The sequence below is a fragment of the Limulus polyphemus genome, unplaced genomic scaffold, assembly GCF_000517525.1.
Source record: "Limulus polyphemus unplaced genomic scaffold, Limulus_polyphemus-2.1.2 Scaffold502, whole genome shotgun sequence".
NCBI lineage: Eukaryota > Metazoa > Arthropoda > Merostomata > Xiphosura > Limulidae > Limulus > Limulus polyphemus.
Genome location: NW_013666112.1, coordinates 302,849 through 318,242, shown reverse-complemented (window position 1 = coordinate 318,242; position 15,394 = coordinate 302,849). Strand labels below are relative to the sequence as shown.

The 15,394-nt window shown below is 32.9% G+C and overlaps 1 protein-coding gene across 1 annotated transcript in view; it reads left to right on the top strand.

Annotated features, from left to right (window-relative positions):
* Positions 1 to 2,023: 2,023 nt before the first annotated feature.
* Positions 2,024 to 15,394, top strand: part of LOC106458698 (pleckstrin homology domain-containing family G member 5-like) — a 29,042-nt gene continuing 15,671 nt past the window's right edge. The window contains exons 1-6 of the mRNA XM_022384972.1: positions 2,024 to 2,119; positions 6,611 to 6,763; positions 8,627 to 8,722; positions 9,931 to 9,981; positions 10,975 to 11,124; positions 14,987 to 15,097. Of these exons, the coding sequence (XP_022240680.1) occupies positions 2,024 to 2,119; positions 6,611 to 6,763; positions 8,627 to 8,722; positions 9,931 to 9,981; positions 10,975 to 11,124; positions 14,987 to 15,097 (657 nt within the window). The remainder of the gene's footprint in view (positions 2,120 to 6,610; positions 6,764 to 8,626; positions 8,723 to 9,930; positions 9,982 to 10,974; positions 11,125 to 14,986; positions 15,098 to 15,394) is intronic.

Here is a 15,394-nt window from a genome sequence, read left to right as displayed (position 1 = left end):
GTCTTACAATATGAATCAACATGACAGTCTAACATTTTTCATAAGGCATACGCACTAGCTAACATATGATACAAGCAATTGAAAGTTTCTTATATATATAGGTACCGCTATAGCTACTCCCAAAATTAATCACACCAATAAATCTTGTGAAAAACAGTTATATAGGATATCAATTTCTTTCTTAGTTAGTTATATACATACATATAGAGGGGGAGAGAGTCTGTGATTATTCGTCAAATATTTCATTCATAAAACGTTGCAAATAAAGTGTTTTTGATTTATAAAGATTGCTCTGTATGGACTGGCGTTACACAATTTCCTGATTGGTCAGTGATTAAAATAAAAATAAGGTTATAACTTAATTTGTGACTCCAGTCTGAAGTGAATAGAGGATACACATACATTAACATATGATGGAATGTACCAGAGCTATTTCTAATGCCGTTTAATTACTTATTTAATGATGAAATCAAATATGCTTGAAACTCAAACTCAAGGATATAAGTTGATTTTCGTTTGTGTTAAAATTCTCAAATTCAACAATATGATTTGATTTTCTTTATTTTGAAAATTCTCAAATTCAACAGTATGATTTGATTTTCTTTATTTTCAAAATTCTCAAATTCAACAGTATGAATTGATTTTCTTTATTTTCAAAATTCTCCAATTCAACAATGTTAGTTGATTTTCTTTATTTTCAGAATTCTCAGATTCAACAATACTAGTTGATTTTCTTTATTTTTAAGACTTTCAAATTCAACAATAAGAATTGATTTTCTTTATTTTCAAAATTCTCAAATTTAACAATATGATTTGATTTTATTTACTTTCAAAATTCTCATATTCAACAATGTTAGTTGATTTTTTATTTTTAACATTCTCAAATTCAGCAATATGAATTGATTATCTTTATTGTTAAAATTCTCAAATTCGACAATATGAATTGATTATCTTTTTTCAAAAGAAAATTCTCAAGTTCAACAATATGAATTGATTTTCTTTATTTTCAAAATTCTCAAATTGAACAATATGATTTGATTTTCTTTATTTTGAAAATTCTCAAATTCAACAATATGATTCGATTTTCTTTATTTTGAAAATTCTCAAATTCAACAATGTTAGTTGATTTTCTTAATTTTCAAAATTCTCAGATTCAACAATACTAGTTGATTTTCTTTATTTTTAAGACTTTCAAATTCAACAATATGATTTGATTTTCTTTATTTTGAAAATTCTCAAATTCAACAATATGATTTGCTTTTCTTTATTTTCAAAATTCTCAAATTCAACAATATGATTTAATTTTCTTTATTTTGAAAATTCTCAGATTCAACAATACTAGTTGATTTTCTTTATTTTTAAGACTTTCAAATTCAACAATAAGAATTGATTTTCTTTATTTTCAAAATTCTCTAATTCAACAATATGAATTGATTATCTTAATTGTTAAAATTCTCAAATTCGACAATATGAATTGATTATCTTTTTTTCAAAAGAAAATTCTCGAGTTCAACAATATGAATTGATTATTTTTATTTTCAAATTCTCAAGCTCAACAAAATGAGTTGATTTCCTTTGTTTTAAGTTAGGAAATACCAATTGTTGTATGTTAGTAAGTCTATTTGAAATAATAATGTTCATATTTATCATTAGCTTATGTAGATTCATGTTTGATGTTGTAGGCATAGTTTATTTACACATACACACCAACAAATACACTTCAATACCTCGTGGCTTAAAGAAAGATGATGGAAAAGTAAATTTATGTCTTATTTTATGTGATGATTTTAGATGGTCATAGTCCATGATCATATGATGGCTACGATAGGTGGGGAGTGTATAAGAGTACATTAGTGACGATTTTAAGGAGATATGTTGCCTTTAAAGGATCTACAGTTAAGTGTTATTGTTCTAGAGAGTATCTATATCACCGAGTTTTTTTAAAGCTTACATCCTGATTCTACAGAGTCAACGTAGTAGCAGAAGGAGCGCTATCATGCTGTCCACAGAGGATCTACACGATATGGCCCTAAATTTACAGGATGGACCAACAAAAAATTCCAAAGCTAGGTCAGCTTTAACTAGAAGAGCGGGGATTTTTTCGAATATCTCTAAAACGGTAGGTTGGAAAACATGAAGAAGTGTTTGAGAAAGAGCCACCCTATTTACAGAAAGGTTTACTTTTTCGTCTGACGCTAGCGCACCCTGGTGGAAACTTTATCGATGTGTAATTCATTTGATTTATAATTTTTCATCAATATTATTTAAATTTTGCTAATTTAAGTTCAGAACATATGTGTAACAGATCCATTTTGTAGTTTATGTCAAAAGCGCCCTCATTAGCCAGTTTGGGTCACCAGTCTAGGAAATTGGCATAAAGGTGTTTCTAGTCCTATCGATTTGGATATAAAACATATAAGCACGCTAATTTATTTATTTATTTATTATTTTGAGAAAGAAGGTATATATATATATTTATGATTTTTTACGAACAATTTCAAACTTACATTTTTGCTTATAGTGGGAGTAAAGTAAGTTTTCCCCCGAATGTTCAGTTTTTGGTAAACCAGAATTTCTAATATTTAATGATGCTATGACGTGATATAATTAACAAACAAATACTTGTATCATGAGGAAGTTAAGAATTAAATTTTTTTATCATAAGCACAAATTATCTAAAAAGAAAACAACATGACGACTATTATTAGAAGCGCTTAGTCGTGTATGGATATTGAATGAAATAGGATATTTGCAATCCATTATTTGTTATTGTTGTGAAAATCAACCTAATCATGTGATCTAATATGCAAACAGTGGATTACTCAGCCTATTCTCTCACAGTACACAAAATTGTTTATACACCATGGCTAGGAAAAAAATTTGTTTTATTCTCGTGGAAAGTAATTAGACCAATGAAAGGAGCCTGTTTCGAAGTGACTCCACGTTTCCGAAACTGTCGTTAGCAGTGTAGAACTGCTTGAAAAAAAAGGTTGATTCAGATATTCGCAGCCGCAACTATGAGCCGTGTCGGTATACAAATGGATAGAAACAGATTTCACATAGTTAGCCTTTATGCCTTATTCTGTTCATATCTACATGCTACAAATTTTTGTGCCACCATATGCTGATGTAATTGACCCTGTCTTCAGCCTAATAGATGGTAATGCTATTTAATGGAACGTTATGTACTGTAAGGATATCAAACCACGTCTTACCAGGCTGAACGATCAGTCATATCATATAACGTTTTTGTTTACCATGTTTAAATTCGCTGAGGGATTGTCACCCGAAATGTTTTCTCCACCATATTATTTGTAAAGCTTATTTTTATCATCATTTCATTTTCATTACACCGATTTGTTTGCTTTATTTTATATCGTCGATATTGCATTTATAATGTGTGTGTTTTACTTTATCTTCTGTCGTCTCTGTTAGAGTGGTTTGTACATTAATTGTAAGATATGTTCTAATTTTCCATCATCACCATTGCACTGATGTGGAAAGCTATTTTATTGTTTCACCATCTCCATTGTATTACTTTTTAAGTTGATTTTTAACATTGCCGTAAAATCGCTCTACACACTTGGGAATTTTGGCGAGTTATAAGAGTGACGATCAAATCTCATTATTCCATTAGGGTAGCTAGGGTCAGTTATAGCAGATAGTTCTTGTGTAACTCATCATGAATATCCAAAACACACACGAGTGGGACAGGGTAAGTCTATGAGCATAAAACGCCAAAATTTCTAGTTAGATTCCCCGCAGTGGCCACAGTAGATAGCCCAATATGGCTTTGCTCTGCAACAAACAAACTACAGCAAAGAAAAGCAAGTTATTTTACCATTTTGTAATTTCTATCTTTCGTGTAAGTTATATATTACATAATATTATTTTAATAAGGAAATGTTGCTTCATTTTACTAAACCGTCCTGTTAATAAACAAATCTAATTGGTCAGAACCAAAGCTGGGACACAAGTATTTTTTCTACATGGGTTTTAAACAGGCGATTTAATTGTTGAACAAACGTATCGAATATCTATTTTATAAAAATATTAATATAAACTCTAACAGGTTTATTAAAAAACATAAATTTAATATATCGTTATAAAACTTTTACTAGTTATGTATTGCCATCGATGTTCAAAGATCGCACCAGGAACTTTAGTAATTATCTTAACATTACGACTCCGGATTTTCCCTCGAAATGATTATTTCCCTATTATCAGCGGTTTATAACCAAGTAGATCCTTTAAAATGATTCTCCAGACTAATAACCCCATCTTTCAGGGAAGTATCTTTATTTAAGTTCTATATGCCTAATTTCATGGGTAAGATTTCTCCCTGGTCTAATTACCCCATTATTCAAGGATGTATCTTTATTTTAGTTCTATAAGCCCCATTTCATGGGTATGGTTTCTCTCCGGTCTAATTACCTCATCTTTCAGAGACATATCTTTATTTTAGTTCTATAAGCCCCATTTCATGAGTATGGTTTCTCTACAGTTTAATTACCCCATCTATCAGGGACGTATCTTTATTTTAGTTCTATAAGCCCCATTTCATGAGTATGGTTTCTCTCCAGTTTAATTACCCCATCTATCAGAGACATCTTTATTTTAGTTCTATAAGCCTCATTTCATGGGTATAGTTTCTCTCCAGTTTAATTACCCCATCTATCAGGGGCGTATCTTTATTTTAGTTCTATAAGTCCCATTTCATGGGTATGGTTTCTCTTCGGTTTAATTACCCCATCTATCAGGGGCGTATCTTTATTTTAGTTCTATAAGCCTCATTTCATGGGCATGATATATGTAAGTTATGTTTTTGGGCATGAGGTTGTTTTTATTTATACAGCTGAAAAGGAATCGGCACTATAGGGGAATTTATAGATAAATAGTATTTTATAACTTGTTATAACTGATAATTCACATGTAAAAATACGCATTAAGCATTTTTATTCAAAATTTGACACCAAATGCATATATGAAATGAATAATAACTACTCAGTACATAGAGGAGGATTGGTTTGGTTTGTTATGAATTTCGAGCAAAGCTACACGAGGGCTATCTGCGCTAGCAGTCCATAATTTAGCAGTGAAAGACTAGAGGGAAGGCAGCTAGTCATCACCACCCACCGCCAACTGTTGGGCTACTCTTGTACCAACAAATAGTAGTAGGATTGACCGTCACATTATAAAGCCCCCCTGAAAGGCGAGCATGTTTGATGGGACGGGGACTCAAACCCGCGACCCACAGATAGAGGAGGAAATAGAAAGAAATACAAACTATAGTAATTATTTTAAATACATATATCTATTACTGATTACTAATTACGTTTCTGTTCGATATTTGTGTCTTTAAACTCTGCCAGGAATAGTGTGAAATGACTTTTCGTTCATTTTACTTGTATTATGTAGTCATCTCTTGACTGCATAATAACTCTATGTATTATCTAGGCTATTATCTATGAGTTACTCATCTATTGTACAACATACCATACTAAGCATAAAACTATTTTCAAAAATGATAACTCCTTAACTTAAGGTATTTAATATAAATTGTTGATACTATAATTGCTTATTTGTTTTTGTTTTAAGAATGTTTACTTGCGTAAGATAGCTTACGTCTAAAAGACAGACAAAATAGAAATTATTTAGTTCATATAAAATCAGCAGTGTTCTCATAACGAGGAATAAAAATCACCAGTGTAAAAATAGGATATTACATTCAAATACTTTCAGAAACCTGTAAATGATGTAGTAATACTAGAAATCCCTAGATTGATGTAAGGCTACTAGAGATCCCTAGATTGATGTAATGATACTAGAGATCTGTAGATTGATGTAATGATATTAGAGATCTGTAGATTGACGTAATGATGTTAGCGATCTATAGATTGATGTAATGATGTTAGAGATCTATAGATTGATGTAATGATATTACAGATCTGTAGATTGACGTAATGATAATAGCGATCTATAGATTGATGTAATGATACTAGAGATCTGTAGGTTGATGTAATGATACTAGAGATCTGTAGATTGATGTAATGATGTTAGATATCTGTAGATTGATGTAATGATGTTAGAGATCTATAGATTGATGTAATTATACTGGAGATCTGGAGATTAATGTAATGATACAAGAGATTTATAGATTGATGTAATTATACTAGAGATTTATATATTGATGTAATGATACTAGATTTATAGATTGATTTAATGATACTAGAGATATTTGAATTGGTGTAATGATACTAAAGATCTGTAGATAGATGTAATGAAAATAGGGATATTTGGATTGATGTAATGATACTAGAGATCCTTAGAACAACGTTGTGACACAGTGCAAAAAAAAAGAAGAGGAGAAAATGATAAAATGGTTAAATAATTTATTTTTTTCATTTATATTTGTTATTAAAGTATTCGATTTTGTTGGAACAAACATTTATTTTTAATTGTGCTAAAATGGTAACAGCTTTTAGCAGTGCTTTTTTTATTCCCTCATATTTAATAAGTGTACAACGGTATCAACTGTTTATATGTACATAATTACAATGTATATCTGTTTTCATGTTATTTAATACATATTTTTTTGTTTACGCACCAGGAAAAGGAACGAATGGAAACTCTTACAGAACTACTAAATCACTATAGCGTTAACGGTATCCCACCGCAGTCCGGGTTATTGACCTTTGACACTCCTCATGATGACCTTTATAAACTAGAAGATCATTGGAGTGATTTTGTGGAAAATTCTGAGGTCAGTGTACGTTATATACGTCCGGTCAGGCTCTATCTGACAACCATGCATTTGACGATAGGCCCGTTGCATAATTTACACTGTAAAGGCTTCGTCATGACATTGTCATATCCAAAACACGTCACTCGTCCCTGTACTTTCTATAACCAATAGGACTGTTTACTTAGTTATTTGCCCCGCTCACATCCGGTTTTTGTAGACTAAAGTGAATTGTAAATTCAGTCACATTTATAAAATATGTTTGCACACACTCACAACAAATTGACAAAAATACCTATTGTTTCATTCCATTTTATACTAATTCAGCCCAAATTTACTGTCGTAACATCCCAGAACGAGGTGACGCCCCGACTGTTTGTTTGTTGAACTTCGCACAAAGCTACTAGTGGACTATTTTAGAAGGGATAGAGAAGAAGAAAGACAGCTAATCAATACCATCCACCACCAACTCTTGGGCTACACTTTACCAACTAAAAGTGGGATTGACTGTCACTTCATAACGCTCCCAAGGTTGAAAGTGCGAGCATGTTCAGTGATGGGATTCGAACCCGCGACTCGCAGATTGCGAGCCGAGTACCCTAACCATCAGGACATACCAGGCCCAATGTCGTGCCGGCGATATTATTTGATACATGTTCACATGTATGTGATCATATTCGAATATAGTTTACTCCAAAAGGATTTTTAATTATTGGCGAAAAGGTTCCAAAAGTGCCGGAATGTCGTTCAGGTTCTTTCCGTTACGATTTGAACGCTGATTGAGGGGCAAGTCTATTTCTGGATTGTTCTGATATTCCTTTGTTTTCTAATGTAATTAAGTGCAAGAAATATTCCCATGTTGGAAATTCTAAATCCTGTATGTGACAATATCGTTATGATACGACTAAGTGTATGAATGTTCTGCGTCGGAACAAATACCATTAAACATTAAATACCAATATTAAATACCATTCCCTAAAGCGATCATGTTTTGATGACATCACACATTACCTACAAAACGTCAAGCAATGTCCAAATATAGTTCTGATACATGCCATTACATCGCGATTTTGTATCAGCTGTGGTTGTCACATAACTTGCTGATTTGCCTTATTAAAATTGCTTTAATGTAACGTACTAAATCCCGTAGTCATTGTAAAACCTACTTTTCCCAACCCCGAAAATATTTTTGATTGTTAGACATGGTAACTGGCGGACAGAAGAAAACCTAGTACACTAATCATTATACCAGTGACTGGCAGTATTAGAAAGTTAGAGAATGAGCCATAACCAAAGTTGTTAATTCGGAGAGTCTTGAGATAAAACAATTATATTTTTGATGATTTACATATAATTGAAATTCTCAACTAATGACTATCATGTTTTCAAAGATAGAAAACTCACAATAAAAAAAGTAGGACATACTTTTTGTAACATTTACACCTAGATATTGATTACATCAGATTTTTGGAAGCTAAAAGTTGGTAGAATTTTAAAGAAGAATAAAGATATGTAATGTTACGGTATTAAACGCTGAAAACTAGCGAAGCACTGAAAACCAGACATATTAACATTGTGATTAAAAATCACGTCAGCTGTAGACTTTTGCTTGTCACTTTCCTCTTAATTTTTTCGTTTCGTATTTCAAATCAGAGGTGCGTAAAAACAGTTTTCCAGGCCTATCTTTTACTTTTGTGGCCGAGAGTTTACTACCCATAAGCTAAGATATTTTCCAAAAGTAATTATCCTATACTAGGAAGAGGATATTTTAGTGCTTTTTACAGTGCACTACAGATGATGTTTTCGTATTTTCTTTATTAATAGTGTTGTTTTTTTACGGAATAATTACAGTGCTCTAAAACGAGTGCATGTTTTTGTTTATAGGCTCTTAGTAAGAGAATGAAGAACCAACAAGACGCTATTTGGGAACTTCTCCATACTGAAGTATTTTATATTAGAAGGTTGAAAGTCATCACAGATGTAAGTTTGCGGTAACAGCGCCATCTAATTTCATCAGTTGAGATTTTGTCGAAAACTCCTTGTTTGAATATTTGTTTGTGTCACCCACTATTCAGAGGTTATGAAGAATTCAAGCTAATTTCAACATTGAACCGAAATGAAGGTTTATTTTGAGATAATTTAATTAAATATTTCAATCCATTCGTGTTATTCATAATTCAAGAAATGATATTTGATTGTTGATCGGGAGTAAAAGGAAAAAGTGAAATTAGAGTTTTTAGGTATTGTGATGAATTAGTTCATTATGTTGTGGTCTTTCCTCTTAAACCTTCTACAAATAAGAAACAATAACACTTTATTTTTTCTTCGAATTACCTACCATAACCAAGGCACATTATTGTTTTTGTCATCTTACGCTTTTTCATGAAGATGGGAATATTGACAGGGAAATAGATTTGAAGTAAGAAGTTTCGTAAAGAGCGCGAACGGTAGTGTGATGTAAAATTACTCATGCTAGAAATTTTCATAAAAGTGACCCGAAAAACGGCACTAACTCGGTAACCCGTGGCCCGATTTTAACGAAACTTGTTTCATTCTGTTTCTATTCTCATTTTATTACAAATATGGCGCTATTGTGTGCCGTTTTTGCAGTATTTAATTACAGACAAACAATCTCAGAGTTTTAGTTAGTATATATATATAACATGTCAAAAGAATGTATATATATATATATATATACCTTTGTGTGTTCTATACTTCGATCACCAAAAACAAAAAAGAGGTTTTTCAATCAGGAAAAGTTTATATGTGACAACATTTTGGCCACTTTTGTTAATCGTTCCATGTTATATCTACGTAGAGTTGGGCGAATAGCACTCTGGCTTTTCTAAAAAAACTCGAAATCGAACGCAGCTCTTGCCCCGCATACAGTCCTTCTCAGGATTTTCCTAGAGATGGCAGCAGGTTAACATCCAAAATATAAGATACGAACTAATTAGAACCTAGTAATTATAGCACAATTTGGTGATCGTATCAGGCACAAATCATTTCAGCGTTATAAATTGTTGTTGTTGTTGTTGTGTAAGAATGTTTATTGTATGCTACTATTTAAAGCAACATAACAGTTCCATTTGAAATATTTGATACTAATAATGGGTGTTACTAACGTGATCTTGCTGTTAATGTACAGTTTAGTTGGATGATCTTACCAATATTTTTTTATGTTGCAGCTTTTTCTAGCTTGTCTTTGTAACTTACAGTCTGAAGGAGTGTTAAACGAGGTAAGACTTTATGAACTGATTATTTTGTATTTGTATTTGTTGTTTACAGTCGTACATCCAAATGAACTAAATTATTTCAAACTGAAAGTCAAACTAATAGAACACAGTGATAAAAATTCTAAACATTTTGTTTACTAAGACAGCTTCGATAAAGCAGGCCAACTGCTCATATGTTATCATATACTCATGTTTTTGATGCATATAAGGTTTTGGAGCTAACGTTTTAGGAGAAAGCTAATAGATGAAAGTAAGAATTAAAGTCGTACGATCCCCCCCAAAAGGTAATGTAGGCTAAGTTTATGTTATTTTTATTCAAATTTAAAGCGTTATGTCATAAAGGGTGCTTCTGCGTAGTGACCGAATGTTAACTTTGTCTGATACTCCTGCGCTTTGGCCGAGTGTTTGCTCTGTCTGAGTGGTATTTCTGCTCAGTGACCGAGTGTTGAATCTGTGTGATACTCCTGCGTAGTGACCGAATGTTAACTTTGTCTGATACTCCTGCGCTTTGGCCGAGTGTTTGCTCTGTCTGAGTGGTATTTCTGCTCAATGACCGAGTGTTGAATCTGTGTGATACTCCTGCGTAGTGACCGAATGTTAACTTTGTCTGATACTCCTGCGCATTGGCCGAGTGTTTGCTCTGTCTGAGTGGTATTTCTGCTCAGTGACCGAGTGTTGAGTCTGTGTGATACTCCTGCACAGGATTGAGTGTTGAGTCTGTGTGATACTCTTGTGCAGTGGCCGAGTGTTAACTCCGATACTCCTGCGCAGGTGGAACGTTGAATTTGTCTCATGCTCCTGCGCAGTTATCGAATGTTAATTCTGTGTAAGGATCCTTTACAGTGGTTGAATTTCGAGTCTGTGTGATACTCCTGCACGGTAATCAAATGTTGACTCCATCTAATGATATTACGCAGTACTGAAATGGTGAGTCCGTCTTGTAGTTGCATACGAGGACATTGTTCCGTAACAATTGTTTTTTTTTTCTTTTTTCAGATTGAACCTGAGAGATTGTTTAGTAACATCATAGAAGTGTACTCGGCGAACCATCGGTTCTGGGAAAACCATCTTTTACCAATGTTGAACACTTCCCGAGTCATTAAACAGCCGCTTCAGCCACTCTTGATGAGACAAGGGTTCTTACAGGTTAAAACTTTATATCACTAATGAAATTGAAATAATACATAAATTTTCGAAAATCACTGCATTATGTACGAATGTAGTGTATCCCTACGCCCTGCCTTAGCAGTCAGAAATAATTTCTTGCGACGTGATATTTATACCTAAAATTAGCAACATTTATATCTACTAAAAATGTACAGAACTGTGGCAGAGTGTTTGCTTGTCTTTAACAGCTGACAAAATCAGGTGTGGCAGTATTTTCTTGACATGAAAACCAGAAACAGATTACCTTCACATGTCATAAGACTCACACCATATAAAACAACTAAATACTTGGCACCAGTCTTCCACGTTTTCTCAAACTTTTCTTCCTGTGAACTGGGGGTGAAAAATGACACAAAAAAAAAGGATCTAAAGTAAAGCCAGTGTTCTAAGCTTAGATAGTTGAACATGTGTATCAGTAAAGAAATCATTTACATGTCTATAGCAACTTGGTGTCCTTTAATTGGTTGTGTGATTTAATCCAGACTAGTAGCAGGCTTTTGGTTCTTAAAGTCCCATGTACAAATTTAAGAAGGGGGTTATGTTTTTTAACGGGGCAGAAAAAAATCCATATGGAAGTCTTAAAAGGAGCTCCCTTTTTTTACTCTGGGGATAAAAAGATTGTATGAGGAGTTAAGTAGTGGAAAAAGTTTTTTTTACTGAGGAGATAAAGGCAATATGAGAATCTGAGGACACATTTTTTCCTCTGTATAGAAGAATACTACATGAGAATTTAAGAAAGTTGCATTAAAATATCTTAATGAAGTCCAAAATGGATTAAAATAATATAACTTGAATTGTGTTTAGTGTTTCTTGCCAAACCAATAGGGCTATTAAACTATTCTCGGCTACAGAAGGAATCGCACCCGATATAAACAATAGATAATCTCATTACATATTCCAAGATATCATTAGATATTAATTAATTGTCGTATGATCAGCTTGTTGTCATTCCTTGTTTTGTTTTTCTAAATTAAGGTAAGAATATTTTAATATCCTTTCATATCTTTAAAACGATAGTGCTTTTAGAATGTTTACAACCATACCAAAAACTGGTAAGATATGTAGGTCCAGTAACCACGCTTAACATATATGACTAGTATTAAACTGTGTGATTTTATTAAAAGCTCATTTTCTATTGTGGGTTTCGTTGAATATTTAAATTTACCCGATGACAAGAGTTATTTAAAAACCTAGCCAGTAGCATAATGATTAAATGTTTACCAGATGTTCAGTCAGTTGAAGAATACTTTTGAAAATTGTAAAGTTTGCAGATCTTCAAATCTTTCTGCCTGAACAAACAACTTAAGATTCTGTCTTCCGTGAAAGTGTCTGTTCACGGTACGACAGATATGAGGGATTGCCCCGTCTTGTAGGAGCGTGGTGTACATAATGCTTTGCTCCTCCAGGCGTCAAATAACGTGGCCTTCAAACATTTCCCCATAACGGACTCCATTTACAGAAACAGTTTGGACATGGCTGGTTTCATCAATAACTTCAAAGAGATAAGGATCGATGTCAAACTATTGGTGAAGCCACATCATACAGTAACATCAGGATCACCAGCAGGTGAATGGTGTAATGCTTGCGGGTGGTGTACGTTACAGCATAACTTGGAATGAGAATTCCATTAATATGAAACTATCATTTCTATACGATTCTTACGTTTCGCTGATCATAGATCTGGCCAGAACCAAAAGTGCAAAGTCAAGTCTCAAAGATGGGTCACCATTTTTAACAGCACACGGTCGTCTAAATTCCCAAGCTTTGAGCTGTAGTATTTTTATTATCATTATTATCCATACTGCAGCTGGTGAGAAATCTAGTTCTTGAGCAGTAGCTCTCTTACTTGCCGTCCGAATGGGATGCTTTTCAGATTGGTCTTCGATAATCTGAACAACGTTTAACACTAGTTCCACAAATTTACAGATGACCGTTCAGGAGAAACGTCATCTATGATTCCATTTGCTTCAACTAGAAAATCAATTTTCTAACATATTAGGGCACTTATAAGGAACTGAACGTCTATTTTCTTTCCGAATCTGTCTTTTGTCCCAAGTTATGTCCAGTTATTTTGAGAGCACAGTCCAGTAACAGACGTACGATTCCGAACGTTGAAACGCATTGTATTCAAATAACCTGTTTAAACTGAGAGAAAAATAATCAAGTTAAAGTAATGCAAGGAAAGTGATATATATACACAGTACAATGTGGGTTTGAGAGGTCGCGTACTATGTCCGAACTTTTTGTATAACCCTTACAATCCTCAATGTGCTTCTGGCGATTATGTTCCCTCGGGACAAATAGTTTTTTAGATATAATAATTTTAATTGTGGTATTTTCTTAATATTCACCCTGTACTTCTTGTTTCTCTAATATAATACTCTTTGTTAATTCTTTATGTGACCACATTAATTCACGAGATAAGTGAAAACTATATTTCACGTTGTGGTGTAGGAGTAAAGGGAAAATGGGGGTAGTTAATAAAGAAAATAGTTTGTTTGTTTGTTTCTTATAAAGCACAAAGCTACATAATGGGCTATCTCATTGACTCACTGCTGATCCACAGCTGGCGGGGGGGGGGCAATAAAGAAAACGAAATAATAATATTGTGTTTAAACAAAATATGTTTAGTTTTAGTAGAACAACAAGATGATTGTTTGTACATTTGTTTATTTCTAGGTTAGAGTAAAATCAGAATAAATATTTCTGGTTTGTTTTCTGACTGTTTTCGACAGAATAAAGTTAGTTTTTTTTTGAAATTTCAAATATATTTTAGACGATAAAAACTTTTATTATAAGAAATCTTAATGGATTCTATCAAATTAATTATGAATGCTGTTTAGCACTTACCAACAAGAATGCTCTGGAAAACTCATCAAAATATCCTTTAATTTCATCGTTCTTTTGTTTGGTTGTGGCTAAAAAAAAATATCAAGCCGAAAATAGGTTTACCAGTTAGGGTATATGCTGACTTTTTAAACTTGCACAATAGATGCGCTTTAAAGAAAAGAAATTAGAAATAAGTGATAAACGTTGTCGTTATTAGGAACCTATACAATCATCTAAGTCTAATTATTAACTATATACTAAGCAATTTTTATCCTACGTTTCATAGTGGTCCAGAAAAGGCCCGTTTCTGTAGCGGTGGGGATTCGATATTGGGTCGTCTTGATAGAAATGCTAATGCGATGTCCATTTGTTTGGTGTTTTTATTAGATTTGAATCAACTACTTTATTGAAATGCTCTAAAGAAGGGTATCCAAGTTTTACTTACTTCTATACTACGCTGGCTTGATGTGTCATCAGTTAGCTGGATGTAGAAGTTTCTATTAATGTTTTTTTGTCCTGTGTGTGGCTCATATCAAATTATTTTAGTATTATTCCAATTTAATATATATGTTCTTCTCAGGCATGGTAAGCTAAGGCAGTTAGATCAATATTACAGTGCGTCTTTTATGCTCCTAAAATCTAACATTTATTATTCTTTTCGTTTCTCCAATGTATTCACAAGTGATGTTGTACATTGTGCATTTACTCTACATTGGATCTTTAGATGGTTAAAAAAATTATAGTTAATCGCATAAACTACTTAATATGACAATGACTGATAACCGATCACCACAACCCTAGCTATTACAGTTCTCATTTCAAATTTCAATTTTTCCACCAAGAACTAATAAATGTAAGCATTAAAGTTAAAAGTCCTCCACTGAATTAGTTGATAACTGAGCATTTGAAGTGCCAGTTATAGTTGAATATATATATATATTAACTTTTTTAGATTAAGTCTAACTTTATTTACAACAAATTGTATTGCTAAAACGCCTGATTTTTGTGACAGTTTGACCAGATTTTTCGTCCATACATCAAGTATTGTACTGACCAAAGTAACTGCCTGCAGTATGTGAAAGAAAGAAACAAAGACAGTGAATTATTCAAGGCTTACGTTGCGGTACGTATATCACGCATTTGAGTAATACTTAATCTAATTGGTCCAATACTGCCTGCTGCAACGGTGACCAAAGTTTGATGCTTGAAGGTTTACCTTATAACTCGCAATTTCTTGAAATAAAAACGTATATACACTGAGTGGTCACAAGTAAATAGACACCTAATTTTTCGTCATTTAACTGATTTATGCTAACTAATTTGTGTTCACAAAGCACTATATAAATGAAAATGGTCCGCACCCTAATTATCTTTTGCTACAGCATGGTAGAACTCAAGGTTGTCTCGAATTATCTGATTA